This window comes from Thalassophryne amazonica, chromosome 20 (assembly GCF_902500255.1).
Source record: "Thalassophryne amazonica chromosome 20, fThaAma1.1, whole genome shotgun sequence".
In the NCBI taxonomy this organism is placed as follows: Eukaryota; Metazoa; Chordata; class Actinopteri; order Batrachoidiformes; family Batrachoididae; genus Thalassophryne; species Thalassophryne amazonica.
The window spans coordinates 37,635,221-37,651,492 of record NC_047122.1 but is presented as its reverse complement, the minus strand read 5'-3'; the positions used below and the strand labels follow the sequence as shown (position 1 = coordinate 37,651,492).

General features: G+C 43.1%; 2 protein-coding genes across 2 annotated transcripts in view; one reads left to right on the top strand and one right to left on the bottom strand.

Annotated features, from left to right (window-relative positions):
* Positions 1-346: 346 nt before the first annotated feature.
* Positions 347-15,060, bottom strand: pygo2 (pygopus homolog 2 (Drosophila)). Its single transcript, XM_034160828.1, is given in 4 exon segments — positions 347-2,702; positions 2,705-3,478; positions 13,483-13,535; positions 14,129-15,060. Coding segments are annotated over 4 exon segments (1,755 nt in total). The 5' UTR covers positions 14,187-15,060; the 3' UTR covers positions 347-1,832.
* Positions 14,290-16,272, top strand: part of LOC117501865 (SH2 domain-containing adapter protein E-like) — a 29,442-nt gene continuing 27,459 nt past the window's right edge. The window contains exon 1 of the mRNA XM_034160829.1: positions 14,290-14,341. The gene's annotated coding sequence lies outside the window, so the exon portion shown is untranslated. The remainder of the gene's footprint in view (positions 14,342-16,272) is intronic.

The window sequence follows — 16,272 nt, the reverse complement described above, 5'->3', positions numbered from 1 at the left end:
TGAAGTAATCCTGCTCACAAGTGGGGGGCCGGGGAAAGAAAAAAAAAAAAAAAAAAAAAAAAAAAAAAAAAAAAAAAAAAAAAAAAAATCACATTTGAGTCACTGACTCCCCGCACATAATGTCTGGGCCTCTGGCTTCACCATGACGAAAATAATAATAAAAAGTTGCAGCAAGTTTCTTGATACAAATAAAAGTAAAGATCCTTCTCACATGCACATGTGCAGTCAAATAGCACAAGTGAAAACCTTTGAAAGTGACACTGATTTCACTCAGTTTGTCAACCACCACTTCACAACCTTTAAAATATTTAATGTATAAAAATAAAAACTTGACAGGCATATGTACAAAAAAAATGTTTTTACTTCGTTTTTTCAGTACCTTTCCCATCTCCACCCCGTGTGGGATTCACTGGTTCCACCAGGAGGTGGCAGAGCAGAACAAGATAACAGCACAAAACAAAAGAGCCGTGAAAGAAAAAGAAAGGCAACTTGGACATCGAGTCAAGAAAATACGGAAGAGTTATGAACACCGCATATTGTTACAGACATGTGAAAACTGGGTATTTTGTTATTTGGTTTACTTCCAAACCTTCTGCGGAGCAGAGGTCAAAATATAAAACAGGTCAATTACTGCATTGGTTAACATGCACCCCCACCCTGCTTTTTTTGTTTTCTTTTTTTTTTTTTTTTTTTTTAAACAAAAAGAACTCTGCACATCTGATATGACATGTCACTACTCGCTATGCCAACATCACCCAAAAGCACTGATTTCACATGTGTACTGCAGATATAAAACGAAAGTTTACTCACTGTGCAGTATAAAAACCAAAATATCATATCCAGTAAGACCAAGACACAATGTGTAACTCATTATCGTGGTCACTGGTCAAAGCGGTGGTGAGTTCACAACGGATGGCGTCCCAGACAAAAAAGCTCTGTCCTAATATTTACAAACTACTTTGGAGGTGACATGCTCCAAGTGTCACACCTTTAACTTAATCAACACTGGGTATAAAATAACACAATAATCAGAAGTGTGTGTCTGTGTAGATACGAGAACTGAAGAATGCAAGCGACTTGTGACAACTGTAGCAGAGATTTCACACTGCAACGTACTAGTTTCTTTTCTCCTTTCATCTGCCAGCAGAAAGAAAAAAGGCTAAAATGTGACAGAGCAGCAATTGAATGAAGCATTTTCATGGCATAAAATTCACAAATTGATATTTAGATAAAACCCAGACAGACAGCTTTTCAAGGATTCTTTAAATATTTTTTTTCCCCTCTCAAAATGTAGTAGGTTTCATCACAGCTTAATTTCTAGCTGTGGACTTTTCTTTTTTTAATTTGAAACTTTGGATCAGTGTAAAAACAGCTGAGAAGGAATATTAAACATTATTTTTCGTTTACAGCCATTCAATCACCTGCCTGATGTGTGTGTTTGTAATCCCATCAGTTGATGTCGCGTACAAGTGAGGCGTTTCAGTCAGTGCGGGAGCTTCTCTGCCAGTCAGTCTCAAAGTGTGTGAGGTAGTGTGTTGGAGTCAGTGCTTTGCTGGTCGGCAGGCTAGATGTCTGTAGGACTGTGTAGTTTAACATTCATTATCATTTTGAGTCAGACGGGGCGGGGGGTGTAACCTTGTCACTCAAAGTGCTATGTATCAGCATGAATGTCAATGAGCGTTCCTCCATAGTGAACAAGTAAAGGGGTCAGAAAGAGAAATTGGGCCAATAGCTGATATGACTCACTGGTCATTCAGTTTGATCAGAGCAATTACCGTCTGTGTTTGTCCTTACGCATGACACCTCCACGCTGCTCTTTTGTCATCTGCTCCTCAACTCTCATTAGCTGCCACCAGCTGGCCTAAACCCTGGCGTATATAAACAGCCTGGATCTCCTTGGTTTTGATGCAGAAGTCACACGCCCAAACAGCAGCACTCTCTCGGGTCAGCAGCCCATACGCTGGCTCAGTCAAGCCTGTGCAGTCACGGTGGAACCAGCGTTGGCACGATGCTTCACACAGGATGGCGTCCTGGTCATCATGCACCTCTGCCATACAGTGGCCGCAAGGAAAGACCATCCCAGGGCCGCCCAGCTTCCCAGGACCAGAACCAGGCCCTGCAGAGGGGGCAGCAGGGCCGGTGGGAAGGGGAGACTGGGTGTTTGGGGTTGATGTGGAGTTAGATGGGGGATTGGGGTTGCTACCAGGTGTATTTCCACCATTGTTGTTGGTCATGTTGTTCTGACCAGAATTGGGGGCTGCATTTGGCACGGAACCAACACTGGATGGAGTGTTGTTCTGCTGGTTGTAAGGGGTGGAACCAGGGACAGAATGAGGCGGAGTAGATTGTTGCTGCTGCGTTGAATTGTTAGAGCTGGGTGCACTGGTACTGCTGGGTGGTTGTAGCTGGTTCGGTGGATGCTGCGGTTGGCCTGATCCATTCAGGGGTCCAGTTGGTGAAGCGTTGGGGTTCGGCTGGGGTTGTGCTGAAGGAGGCTGACCAGGTGTGTTGGCATTGGGCTGCTGGATGTCAGGGTGACCAGGAAAGCCTCCCCCAGGCTGTGGTGGGCCAGAGTTGGGAGGAGGCCCAGGAGTAGTGTTATTAGTTGGGGGCCCATTGGGATTCATCGAAAGTTGTTGCTGCTGTTGTGGCCCAGGCTGTGTCCCTGCACCCCCAAAGTTCTTTCCATCCTCATTCCTGGTCCTGGAGGACTGGGGCCAGGGTAAGAGCCATCCTGTGGGGGAGGGAACTGTCCTTGTGGGGGTATACCTGGTAATCCTCCTACCATATTGCCTCCAGGACCACCACCCATGCCACCTATCATGTTCATTCCAGGACCCATTCCACTCATGGGATTCATGGCGCCATGCGGGGGCCCCCTGGGACCTCCACTGGCAGATAATGGGGGGCTGTTGAATGGGTGCCCACTCTGTCCGTGCTGTTGCTGTGGAGGCATACCAAATCGAGGATGAGGTGGACCTGCTCCCCCTGGACCACCCATGGCCCCTGGAGACAACATGGGGTTAAATCCTGGCCCTGGGTGCATTGGTGGACTGAAGTTCGGTGGCATATTGAACTGTGATGGGCCTCCAGGGGGAAAACCTCCACCACCTCCTCCACCACCACCACCACCACCACCTCCTCCTCCAAAGCCAGGCATTCCTCCAAACCCAAGCTGATGATGAGGCCCAGCATTGGATGGAGGTCCAAATGGTGGTCTCCGCCCAGGCTGGCCACCACCTGGCCCTCCTGGGCCTCCCATGAAGCCCATGCCTCCACCCATTCTGCCTCCCCCTCCATAACCCCCTCCTCCACCAGCACCAGGGCTAGGTAGAAACGGAGAACCACCTGGTCCACCTGCTCCACTAGGTCGAGATGGTGGCCCAAAGTCATCATCAAAGGGGTTGGAGGCAACAAGGTGGTCCACCATAGGAGTTGGAGGTGGCGCAAACTCGGTGAGGTGAGAAAACCCAGCCGCCTAAGATAATAAAGGAAAGAACATGAAGCAAAAAAATGTAAGCACATCTGGGACTGTCATTATAATACAATACTGACTTATCATACAATATCTGGACATGATCGTGATCATTTTTACTCAGCTCAACACTGCCCTTGTGTTTTTGTGCATGTTTATCAATCAATCAATCAATCAATCAATCAACTTTTTTCTTATATAGCGCCAAATCACAACAAACAGTTGCCCCAAGGCGCTCCATATTGTAAGGCAAGGCCATACAATAATTATGAAAAACCCCAACGGTCAAACGACCCCCTATGAGCAAGCACTTGGCCACAGTGGGAAGGAAAAAACTCCCTTTTAACAGGAGAAACCTCCAGCAGAACCAGGCTCAGGGAGGGGCAGTCTTCTGCTGAGACTGGTTGGGGCTGAGGGACAAGAACCAGGAAAAAGACATGCAGAGAAGGGGGGCAGAGATCGATCACTACTGATTAAATGCAGAGTGATGCATACGGAGCAAAAAGAGAAAGAAACAGTGCATCATGGGAACCCCCCCACAGTCTACGTCTAAAGCAACATAACCAGGGATGGTCCAGGGTCACCCGATCCAGCCCTAACTATAAGCCTTAGCGAAAAGGAAAGGTTTTAAGCCCAATCTTAAAAGTAGAGAGGGTATCTGTCTCCCTGATCTGAATTGGGAGCTGGTTCCACAGGAGAGGAGCCTGAAAGCTGAAGGCTCTGCCTCCCATTCTACTCTTACAAACCCTAGGAACTACAGTAAGCCCGCAGTCTGAGAGCGAAGCGCTCTAATGGGGTAATATGGTACTACGAGGTCCCTAAGATAAGATGGGACCTGATTATTCAAAACCTTATAAGTAAGAAGAAGAATTTTAAATTCTATTCTAGAATTAACAGGAAGCCAATGAAGAGAGGCCAACACGGGTGAGATATGCTCTCTCCTGCTAGTCCCCCGTCAGTACTCTAGCTGCAGCATTCTGAACCAACTGAAGGCTTTTTAGGGAACTTTTAGGACAACCTGATAATAATGAATTACAATAGTCCAGCCTAGAGGAAATAAATGCATGAATTAGTTTTTTCAGCATCACTCTGAGACAAGACCTTTCTGATTTTAGAGATATTGCGTAAATGCAAAAGGCAGTCCTACATATTTGTTAATATGCGCTTTGAATGACATATCCTGATCAAAAATGACTCCAAGATTCTCACAGTATTACTAGAGATCAGGGAAATGCCATCCAGAGTAACGATCTGGTTAGACACCATGCTTCTAAGATTTGTGGGGCCAAGTACAATAACTTCAGTTTTATCTGAGTTTAAAAGCAGGAAATTAGAGGTCATCCATGTCTTTATGTCTGTAAGACAATCCTGCAGTTTAGCTAATTGGTGTGTATCCTCTGGCTTCATGGATAGATAAAGCTGGGTATCATCTGCGTAACAATTTGCTCCCATTTTGTATGAGATGAACTCAAAGATCTAAAACTTTTTCCACATACACAATATCACCATTTCCCTCAAATATTGTTCACAAACCAGTCTAAATCTGTGATAGTGAGCACTTCTCCTTTGCTGAGATAATCCATCCCACCTCACAGGTGTGCCATACCAAGATGCTGATTAGACACGATTAGTGCACAGGTGTGCCTTAGACTGCCCACAATAAAAGGCCACTCTGAAAGGTGCAGTTTTATCACACAGCACAATGCCACAGATGTCACAAGATTTGAGGGAGCGTGCAATTGGCATGCTGACAGCAGGAATGTCAACCAGAGCTGTTGCTCGTGTATTGAATGTTCATGTCTCTACCATAAGCCGTCTCCAAAGTCGTTTCAGAGAATTTGGCAGTACATCCAACCAGCCTCACAACCGCAGACCACGTGTAACCACACCAGCCCAGGACCTCCACATCCAGCATGTTCACCTCCAAGATCGTCTGAGACCAGCCACTCGGACAGCTGCTGGAACAATCGGTTTGCATAACCAAAGAATTCTGCACAAACTGTCAGAAACCGTCTCAGGGAAGCTCATCTGCATGCTCGTCATCCTCATCGGGGTCTCGACCTGACTCCAGTTCATCGTCGTGACCGACTTGAGTGGGCAAATGCTCACATTCGCTGGTGTTTGGCACGTTGGAGAGGTGTTCTCTTCTCGGATGATGCGAAGGAGATGTGTTGCACTGCATGAGGCAAATGGTGGTCCCACCAGATACTGACTGGTATCCCCCCCAGTAAAACAAAACTGCACCTTTCAGAGTGGCCTTTTATTGTGGACAGTCTAAGGCACACCTGTGCACTAATCATGGTGTCTAATCAGCATCTTGATATGGCACACCTGTGAGGTGGGATGGATTATCACAGCAAAGGAGAAGTGCTCACTATCACAGATTTAGACTGGTTTGTGAACAATATTTGAGGGAAATGGTGATATTGTGTATGTGGAAAAAGTTTTAGATCTTTGAGTTCATCTCATACAAAATGGGAGCAAAACCAAAAGTGTTGCGTTTATATTTTTGTTGAGTATATTAGACAAATATGATTCAAAACCACCGCAGCGCAGTGCCTTTAATACCTATGACATGCTCTAATCTCTGTAATAAAATTTTATGGTCAACAGTATCAAAAGCAGCACTGAGGTCCAACAGAACAAGCACAGAGATAAGTCCACTGTCCGAAGCCATAAGAAGATCATTTGTAACCTTCACTAATGCTGTTTCTGTACTATGATGAATTCTAAAACCTGACTGAAACTCTTCAAATAGACCATTCCTCTGCAGGTGATCAGTTAGCTGTTTTACAACTACCCTCTCAAGAATCTTTGAGAGAAAAGGAAGGTTGGAGATTGGCCTATAATTAGCTAAGATAGCTGGGTCAAGTGATGGCTTTTTAAGTAATGGTTTTAATTACTGCCACCTTAAAGGCCTGTGGTACATAACCAACTAACAAAGATAGATTGATCATATTTAAGATTGAAGCATTAAATAATGGTAGGACTTCCTTGAGCAGCCTGGCAGGAATGGGGTCTAATAAACATGTTGATGGTTTGGATGAAGTAACTAATGAAAATAACTCAGACAGAACATCGGAGAGAAAGAGTCTAACCAAATACCGGCATCACTGAAAGCAGCCAAAGATAACGATACATCTTTGGGATGGTTATGAGTAATTTTTTCTCTAATAGTCAAAATTTTGTTAGCAAAGAAAGTCATGAAGTCATTACTAGTTAAAGTTAATGGAATACTCAGCTCAATAGAGCTCTGACTCTTTGTCAGCCTGGCTACAGTGCTGAAAAGAAACCTGGGGTTGTTCTTATTTTCTTCAATTAGTGATGAGTAGAAAGATGTCCTAGCTTTACGGAGGGCTTTTTTATAGAGCAACAAACTCTTTTTCCAGGCTAAGTGAAGATCTTCTAAATTAGTGAGACACCATTTCCTCTCCAACTTACGGGTTATCTGCTTTAAGCTACGAGTTTGTGAGTTATACCACGGAGTCAGACACTTCTGATTTAAAGCTCTCTTTTTCAGAGGAGCTACAGCATCCAAAGTTGTCTTCAATGAGGATGTAAAACTATTGACGAGATACTCTAACTCCCTTACAGAGTTTAGGTAGCTACTCTGCTCTGTGTTGGTATATGACATTAGAGAACATAAAGAAGGAATCATATCCTTAAACCTAGTTACAGCGCTTTCTGAAAGACTTCTAGTGTAATGAAACTTATTCCCCACTGCAGGGTAGTCCATCAGGTAAATGTAAATGTTATTAAAAAATGATCAGACAGAAGGGAGTTTTCAGGGAATACTGTTAAGTCTTCTATTTCCATACCATAAGTCAGAACAAGATCTAAAATATGATTAAAGTGGTGGGTGGACTCATTTACTTTTTGAGCAAAGCCGATAGAGTCTAATAATAGATTAAATGCAGTGTTGAGGCTGTCATTCTCAGCATCTGTTTATGCCACCAATGTTTAAGTTACATGATGCCAGAATAAACAGAAGCTATGTAATGTCTGTTGGAGGTGAGGTTGGGGTGGGAGGAACACAGCTGTGGGCCACCATTAATGAGCACTTCTCACGTTCCTTATGTAAACCAGTGTTTCTTCCTTTACTCAAGTAATTTTTGAACTGGTAGTGCACTTTTCATGTGAGTACACTTGCTATAGGCCTTTATCACAGCCTCTCTCTTCATAAATACTGTTGAAGACCACGCACATTACAGCTTCTGGGTCTGTGCTACATACGTGAGGAAAGCAGAGTAAAACCAAAGAGAATAGGGTACTAAGAGATGACATTCAAATGTATTTTAGACAACAGCTTGGACTACTGCTGATAACATCAGCATTCATGAGTGTAATTTAACATACTTTTATGTCTTGATGGATCATTACTGGGGTTTATTTTTGTCGTGAGCAGAATACTGAAGACACCATGGATAGCTATGGTGAACACTGGGACTTTGGTCACTAAAAGAGAATTCTTTGTAAGGGGGAGAATTCTTTGTAAGGGAATTGGATTGTAGTTACTGGTGGTTGGCTCTCACTGCGGTATTGTATCACTTCCTGTTCCGGAGCACAGCGGTGTTTTGCTCTATCTGAAAAGCCTTCAGTTAATTCAAAATGCTGCAGCTAGAGTACTGACAGGGACTAGAAGGAAAGAGCATATCTCACCCATATTGGCCTCTCTTCACTGGCTTCCTGTTAATTCTAGAATAGAATTTAAAATTCTTCTTCTTACTTATAAGGTTTTGAATAATCAGGTCCCATCTTATCTTAGGGACCTCATAGTACCATATCTCCCCAATAGAGCGCTTCGCTCTCAGACTGCAGGCTTACTTGTAGTTCCTAGGGTTTGTAAGAGTAGAATGGGAGGCAGAACCTTCAGCTTTCAGGCTCCTCTCCTGTGGAACCAGCTCCCAATTCAGATCAGGGAGACAGACACCCTCTCTACTTTTAAGATTAGGCTTAAAACTTTCCTTTTTGCTAAGCTTATAGTTAGGACTGGATCAGGTGACCCTGAACCATCCCTTAGTTATGCTGCTATAGACTTAGACTGCTGGGGGGTTCCCATGATGCACTGAGTGTTTCTTTCTCTTTTTGCTCTGTATGCACCACTCTGCATTTAATCATTAGTGATTGATCTCTGCTCCCCTCTACAGCATGTCTTTTTCCTGGTTCTCTCCCTCAGCCCCAACCAGTCCCAGCAGAAGACTGCCCCTCCCTGAGCCTGGTTCTGCTGGAGGTTTCTTCCTGTTAAAAGGGAGTTTTCCCTTCCCACTGTCGCCAAGTGCTTGCTCACAGGGGGTCGTTTTGACCGTTGGGGTTTTACATAATTATTGTATGGCCACTCTCCACAAGTGCTGCTGGCTGCTCTGTGGAGTGCGGGGGTGGGTGTTTCCCTGAATGAAAGCGTGTCTCAATGAGACACAGTGTAATGAGACACGTTTTGTTCGGGAAATCCCTTCCACAGTTTGCAGCCAACTAGCAGGCAAGCATTGAGGCGTACTGTCGCTGACCGACTTTTCATCACAACATGTCCACTGCAAAGCAAGACAGCAATGTGCAATGTGTGCAAAACTGTTGCACCGAGAGGCGGAAGCTCTGTCACGACCTACAATACAGCAAACGTAATCAAAAATTTGATAAAATGCCACATTAAAGAGCACAAGGATTTTTAGCCTGTGGCAGAAAGATGAAGGAGGCGGAAGAAAGTACTTTTATTTATTTTTTTGGTGGTTTCTTCTGGCATTTTGGAAAGGCGCTCCTACCTCAAAATGGCACATATACTCAGGGTGGGTGTGCCATCTGGTGTTGAAACTTCGGTCACTGACCCAAAAGTGGCCCCATTTTCATGTACATAACATGTATACCATTAATCAGATTTATTCATTCTTTTACATTTGCACGTGTTTCAGCATCCTAAAGAGCTAATTTCTTAGAGAGAGCGTGCTACCTTTTCTCTATAAAGTCTATGCTTCCCCCCAAAACTGCCGTTTTCTCTTTTCTCCACATAAAAAAAAAAATTACAAACTGAAATCATGTAAATCAGGCTTTTCTGAATATCAGATTACTGAAATGCATGTAAACACAAGAGATGATATTACAACAGCCATCTGATTACTAACAATTATCTGATTATTATGGTCATGTAAATGTGCAAAGCTATGGGGAGCTCAACTACAGTGATCTCACTGTATAAAAAACAAAAAACAAGAGCACACTGTGACAGGGAGTGCTCGATTTTTTTTTTTTTTTTTTAACAGGGGTGCCCCAAAAATTGCATAGGAGTACAGGTACCGTTTTGAGGAAGGAATGCATTTCTGCATTTCCAAAATGCCACAAGAAACCACCAAAAAATAAATAAAATTACTTAATTCTTACACTCACATATCAAATCTAGGCTTGCATCTTAAGCCTGGTTCACACGACAGGATTTAAAAATTATCTTTAGGTTTCCAAAACCTGAGAGACCACCCATGTTAAGATAAAAAAATGATGGATCTAACAGGTTTGGTCGTACAGTGTGTGGTGTTCAGCCACACGGTAAGGACAACACCCACCACACACGGATTTCACGCACGAACATTCACAGCTCAGACAGGAAATCTCGCAAAATCTCTCAAGATTAAACGTGACTTCAGAGTAAACAAACGGAGGTACTTTGTGGACTATTTAAAATGATACAAAAAGAAAAAGAAAAGGTGTTCTTTAAAGGAGTGGAGACATCGCGACCACCGGACTTTCTGGTAAGTCAGAACAGCTGTTTTGATTTTATTTTCCACTCTGTACGTCTGTCACCTCTCTTTCTGATTGGCTGCAGCAGGCTGCGTGCTCATTTGTGGTCGGAGGACACAACACATGCTGCGATATTGGGCCAAAAAAATCCAACGATGAATATCCCAGATTTGCGATCGGAGCGCTCCTGACGCCCTACCGAGCAGATCAGAGCGCTCTGAACACACCACACACGGCAGGAATATCTGATAAGATTATCTTTGGCGTCATCATGATTGTCGGGGCGTCCTTAAGATTGTCGGAAGGGGAAGATCGGGTCCGACATCAGCCTAATTATCCTGCCGTGTGAACCCAGCTTAAGATGTACCTTCTGGCAAATTGTAGCTGAACTTTCAGGTCATCTTTTAAAGAAAATACTTCTCTATACCACTCCATTGTGAAGCTGGGAATACAAAATATCCTCATATAAAATCAACAATGATAATATTAAAGCAAACAGAGCTCTGGTATTGGAATAGTATTGGTATCGGCAGATATCCAAGTTCAGGTATTGGGATCGGATTGGAAGTGAAAAAATGTGGATCGGTGCACCCCTAGCTGAAAGCAGACTCATTCTGGCAAAGAGTACGAGGGCTGTCAATAAAGTATAGGTCCTTTTTATTTTTTCAAAAACTATATGGATTTCATTCATATGTTTTTACGTCAGACATGCTTGAACCCTCGTGCACATGCGTGAGTTTTTCCACGCCTGTCAGTGACGTCATTCGCCTGTGAGCACTCCTTGTGGGAGGAGTCGTCCAGCCCCTCGTCGGAATTCCTTTGTCTGAGAAGTTGCTGAGAGACTGGCGCTTTGTTTGATCAAACTTTTTTCTAAACCTGTGAGACACATTGAAGTGGACACGGTTCGAAAAATTAAGCTGGTTTTCGGTGAAAATTTTAACGGCTGATGAGAGATTTTGAGGTGATACTGTCGCTTTAAGGACTTCCCACGGAGCGAGACGTCGTGCAGCGCTCTCAGGCACCGTCGTCAGCCTGTTTCAAGCTGAAAACCTCCACATTTCAGGCTCTATTGATCCAGGACGTCGTGAGAGAACAGAGAAGTTTCAGAAGAAGTCGGTTTCAGCATTTTATCTGGATATTCCACTGTTAAAGGAGATTTTTTTAATGAAAGACGTGCGGACAGGTCTGCACGTCGGAACGCAGCCGGCGCAGTGCGGTGGCACAGGAAAAACACCTCCGTGTTGATAACCATTTGTAAAATCCAGGTGGCTTTTGATGGCTTTCAGTGGAGTGAGTATATGAGAAATTGTTTAACAGCTGGACATGTTCCAACTTGTCCTTAAGGCTTCCAACAGAGGTGTTTTTCCTGTGGCGGAGCATCGCGGCAGCTGCGAGCCGACGCTGCAATCCGTCCGCATGTCTTTCATTAAAAAAATCTCCTTTAACAGTGGAATATCCGGATAAAATGCTGAAACCGACTTCTTCTGAAACTTCTCTGTTCTCTCACGACGTCCTGGATCAATAGAGCCTGAAATGTGGAGGTTTTCAGCTTGAAACAGGCTGACGATGGCGCCTGAGAGCGCTGCACGACGTCTCGCTCCGTGGGAAGTCCTTAAAGCAACAGTATCACCTCAAAATCTCTCATCAGCTGTTAAAATTTTCACCGAAAACCAGCTTAATTTTTCGAACCGTGTCCACTTCGATGTGTTTCACAGGTTTAGAAAAAATTTTGATCAAACAAAGCGCCAGTCTCTCAGCAACTTCTCAGACAAAGGAATTCCGATGAGGGGCTGGACGACTCCTCCCACAAGGAGTGCTCACAGGCGAATGACGTCACCGACAGGCGTGGAAAAACTCACGCATGTGCACGAGGGTTCAAGCATGTCTGACGTAAAAACATATGAATGAAATCCATATAGTTTTTGAAAAAATAAAAAGGACCTATACTTTATGGACAGACCTCGTAATTGCCAAATATCGTGACTGATTACCTAAAATCATCTTCCCCAGTACTTTCCTTTTAATATGTGCAGGGTAACGCATTGCATTGGAGTGCATGTGCACACTTCCTTGTTTTAAATTATTCTGATGCAAATACAAAGTGCATTAGTGCAGCACAGTCAGTGTACACACACTGCAATGAGGTGAACATAAAGAAGCTGCAGATGTGTCTGCCCTTTTTTTTGCATGTGCACTTCACAACAATGCACTGTCCAGCACATATTAAAATTAAAATACTGGTGGAGACTATTTTAGGCGATCAGCCATGATAAGAGACAATTATTTGGATTTTTTTCTTAGTCCTTTATAAAACAACAGAATGTGTACTTTCAGCGGCACAGTCAGCTGAACGTTCAATGTGCTGATGGAGTGTGAAGATAAAACTGGACATTTTCTTTTGCAGTGCAAACAAGTGCTCCATCACATAACTGTTTAGTTGTTTTTACCCAAGGCCATCAAATATGGCCATCGAGTACTGCAAAGGCTTTGCGTCTGTCTGTGCTCAGCATAAGTCCAGTCATATTACTGCCAGAGTCTTCAAATTCACAGGGAACATTCTGGGACACAGACCTTGGGCAAGTTCAAAGATGGATAACCTTGACTCATTTTAAGAGGTTAAAAAGTCACATTCCGTCTCATGTCTTTATGCTATAAATCATGCAAATCAGTTTTTTTTTTTTTTTTTTTTTTTGAGGGACGGCGGTGACAATCAGAGCAGAGCGACACTGTGACTTCAGTGGCTGGTCTCTCTCTGGCGTTCCAAAAATGGTTTATGTGTAAATATAACATGCTTCTCATAGATTATGTAACAATAACGATTCAACAACTGCAAATTATAAAGAAAGCAATGCTCATACAGTTGAGGATATTTTAGCATTGCGCTATATTTTAGATGCTAAACTTAGCAGCTGCTCTGTGTGCAGTCTCGTCCCGTTTGCAATGAGTGAGGCTGTAACAAAGCTGTATGGCATATGTACTTGCATAAAAAGTACACTACCAGTTCAAAAAGTGACTTGAGTAAAAGCAGAAACACAGGTTTACAGAAGTAACATGAAAAGTCGTCATTAACAGTGTTCAGCAGCTGCATTCGTAACATTTATAAACATTTGTGAATTCATTCAAAAATGTCCACATCTACATTGCGATGCACACAAGAATGGATTCTCCTCCTCTACCTCGAAAAAGTAGTTATTATGGCAGGTCTAAGCATATCCCTTTTCTGCAGTATCACATTTCATATACTGCAACAGCAATGTTATTTAATAAGCAGAAACAGCATTTACCTGAGTGGTGGATTTTCTCGCCTTCTTCTTCTCTGGGCTCTTCATCTGTGAAGCTGAAAAAGTGAATAGTGGAAACAATTAACCACAACAAACACAAACCTCCGCCTCTCATTCTTTTTGTCCATCACCAATTAAGTGCAGCATCACATTTGGATTGGCCAATACCCCTTAGTGACAGAGTGGAGCAGCTTTAGACCTAGGGCCTGTTTTTCCAAGTCCAACAAGTTGAGATGGATTCAATGATGGGACACAGACTGGCATGAGGACAAGATGCTGAACATCCAGGCGTTATCATCACCAAGGTTATGAAGCCTTGAATCGCAAATGACCCAGGCAGACCAAATGACCCAGGCGAGAGGGAGAAAAGCCGCAAACAGGCAGAAAAGGTAAGGTCAATGAGGGAGACAGGAAAAGACAAGGACATGAGAACGAGAAAACGGAGCTGAAGGTACACTGATAGCAAGATAGACATAAACCCCGGACACAGATCCATTCTGTGTGAGAAACAGCCACCACCGGAGACAGTCGTGAAGTTTACATATGAGGAAGGCGAGAAGGGATTTGCTAACAGCACCAGTGCAGCCCATTGCAGCGCAGTAATGGATGATTCCGATCTGATTGGGAGATGGGTGAAATTAATTCCTACCTTTGCTTCGTTTTCCTTGACATTGTCCCGCCAGTAGTCTCCCCGATTCGGCTGCCATTAGCTAATATGACTGTCGGTGAAGTGGCATATCACCATTCATAAGCAAGAAAAAAAAAAGTTTAAAAAATACCAAAGACGTCTCTGAGGCTAGGAGGAGTAGGTGGGACGTGGCTTTGGGTCAGTAATGTGGAACACTTATCACCATAGCAACAGGTAATTAACCACCGGCCCAGGTCTGCAAACTCTCCTTTCCCGGCTGCAAATCTTTGGCCACGGTGTCTGTCACGCCGGGATTTGGACTCCAAATCAACGTCTGCTTAAATGCAACAGCTTCTCCTTGGTCGGCTGAACTGGTTGTTTGCTACCTAACTAAATCGCCAGTACATGCAGAACAGAACACCCCGCTCCCTGCCTCTCCCAGATGATTACTTACAGATGTGAAGCTAATCTCAAGCAAGCTAACGCGGCTAATTAGTTAGCCACGTTACCGAACGCAGCTCGCTACCAGCGTTGTGATTTCACTGAGTAACCACACAGTCAACGCCGACTGTCTACATTCAATTTGGGGAAATGTGCGGTTAGTTCCGTTTGCCACCGTATCTAGGAGAAAATGTGAGCGACCATGCATCGAAAAATCAGTTGTTTACCATGCTAGCGTTAGCCTGCCAGCTAACGTTAGCATGCTAATGAAGGAAAGCTAGCCATCTTGCAGACTGTCTTTGGAAGCAAACTGTACCCTTTCTCCGTTGCTTGCTCTGCTGTCCTTTATACTGAAACTCTCTGGTGTGTCATTGCCAGCAAACCGGTCCTCACACGGTGTATGCTTGTTGAACCACCATTCGGCTATAATTCATTAAAAAAACGCAAATTTCGCCATAATATAATCATGGCCTTCTATCGCCACCGGACAAAGAGGGACAAGCAGGAGTATCGCGCACCGTGGACGGTTACAAATCCTGCCCAAAATAGGGGTGCTGTCACATATCCATTATTAATTAAAAAAAAATAAAAAATATTCAGCGAAATACACGCCTTATTTTTTTATGACACAATATTTATATAGCATTAATTCAAAGGTCTACCAACGAGTACCATCGTTTAAGGTATTTAAAAAAAAAACTGCAGTAGTATCCCCCTTTCCGTGTTTTCTGTAGAGCAGCCAAAACGGACCAATTTCTAAAGCTACCTCGCAATGAAAGCAGACTTCACATTAATTATACATTCAATTAAAGTAATTACTAAACTCTCTACATTAACTTAACGAAATATTATCATAAATCTCAGCTTCATTTAAAAGTTATCTGCAAAAAAAAATAAAAAAAATAAACGTAAATTGGCATGTAGGATTTTATACTCTAATGGTCTCAAATTGGAGGCCTGGGGGCCAGATAAGTCTCAAATAAATAGTTTACATCATGTGTCATTAAAAACAATCTAAGATAAGATAAACTTTATTGATCTCACAGAGGAGAAATTCACATGTTACGTCAGCTCTTAAAAAACACACAAGATGGGTGCAAGTAGAGGAAAATGGTCATCAAACAAGGATAAGCAATAATAATTATACTTGTAACAGTGCAAGACATAAGAAAATGAGGTATATATATATATATATATATATATATATATATATATATATATATATATATATATATATATATATATATATACACACACACACAGTTCCTGCCGATATCCAGCAACTTCGCACAGCTATTGAAGAGGAGTGGACCAACATTCCACAGGCCACAATTGACAACCTGATCAACTCTATGCGAAGGAGATGTGTTGCACTGCATGAGGCAAATGGTGGTCACACCAGATACTGACTGGTATCCCCCCCAATAAAACAAAACTGCATCTTTCAGAGTGGCCTTTTATTGTGGGCAGTCTAAGGCACACCTGTGCACTAATCATGGTGTCTAATCAGCATCTTGATATGGCACACCTGTGAGGTGGGATGGATTATCTCAGCAAAGGAGAAGTGCTCACTATCACAGATTTAGACTGGTTTGTGAACAATATTTGAGGGAAATGGTGATATTGTGTATGTGGAAAAAGTTTTAGATCTTTGAGTTCATCTCATACAAAATGGGAGCAAAACCAAAAGTGTTGCGTTTATATTTTTGTTGAGTGTATATGTA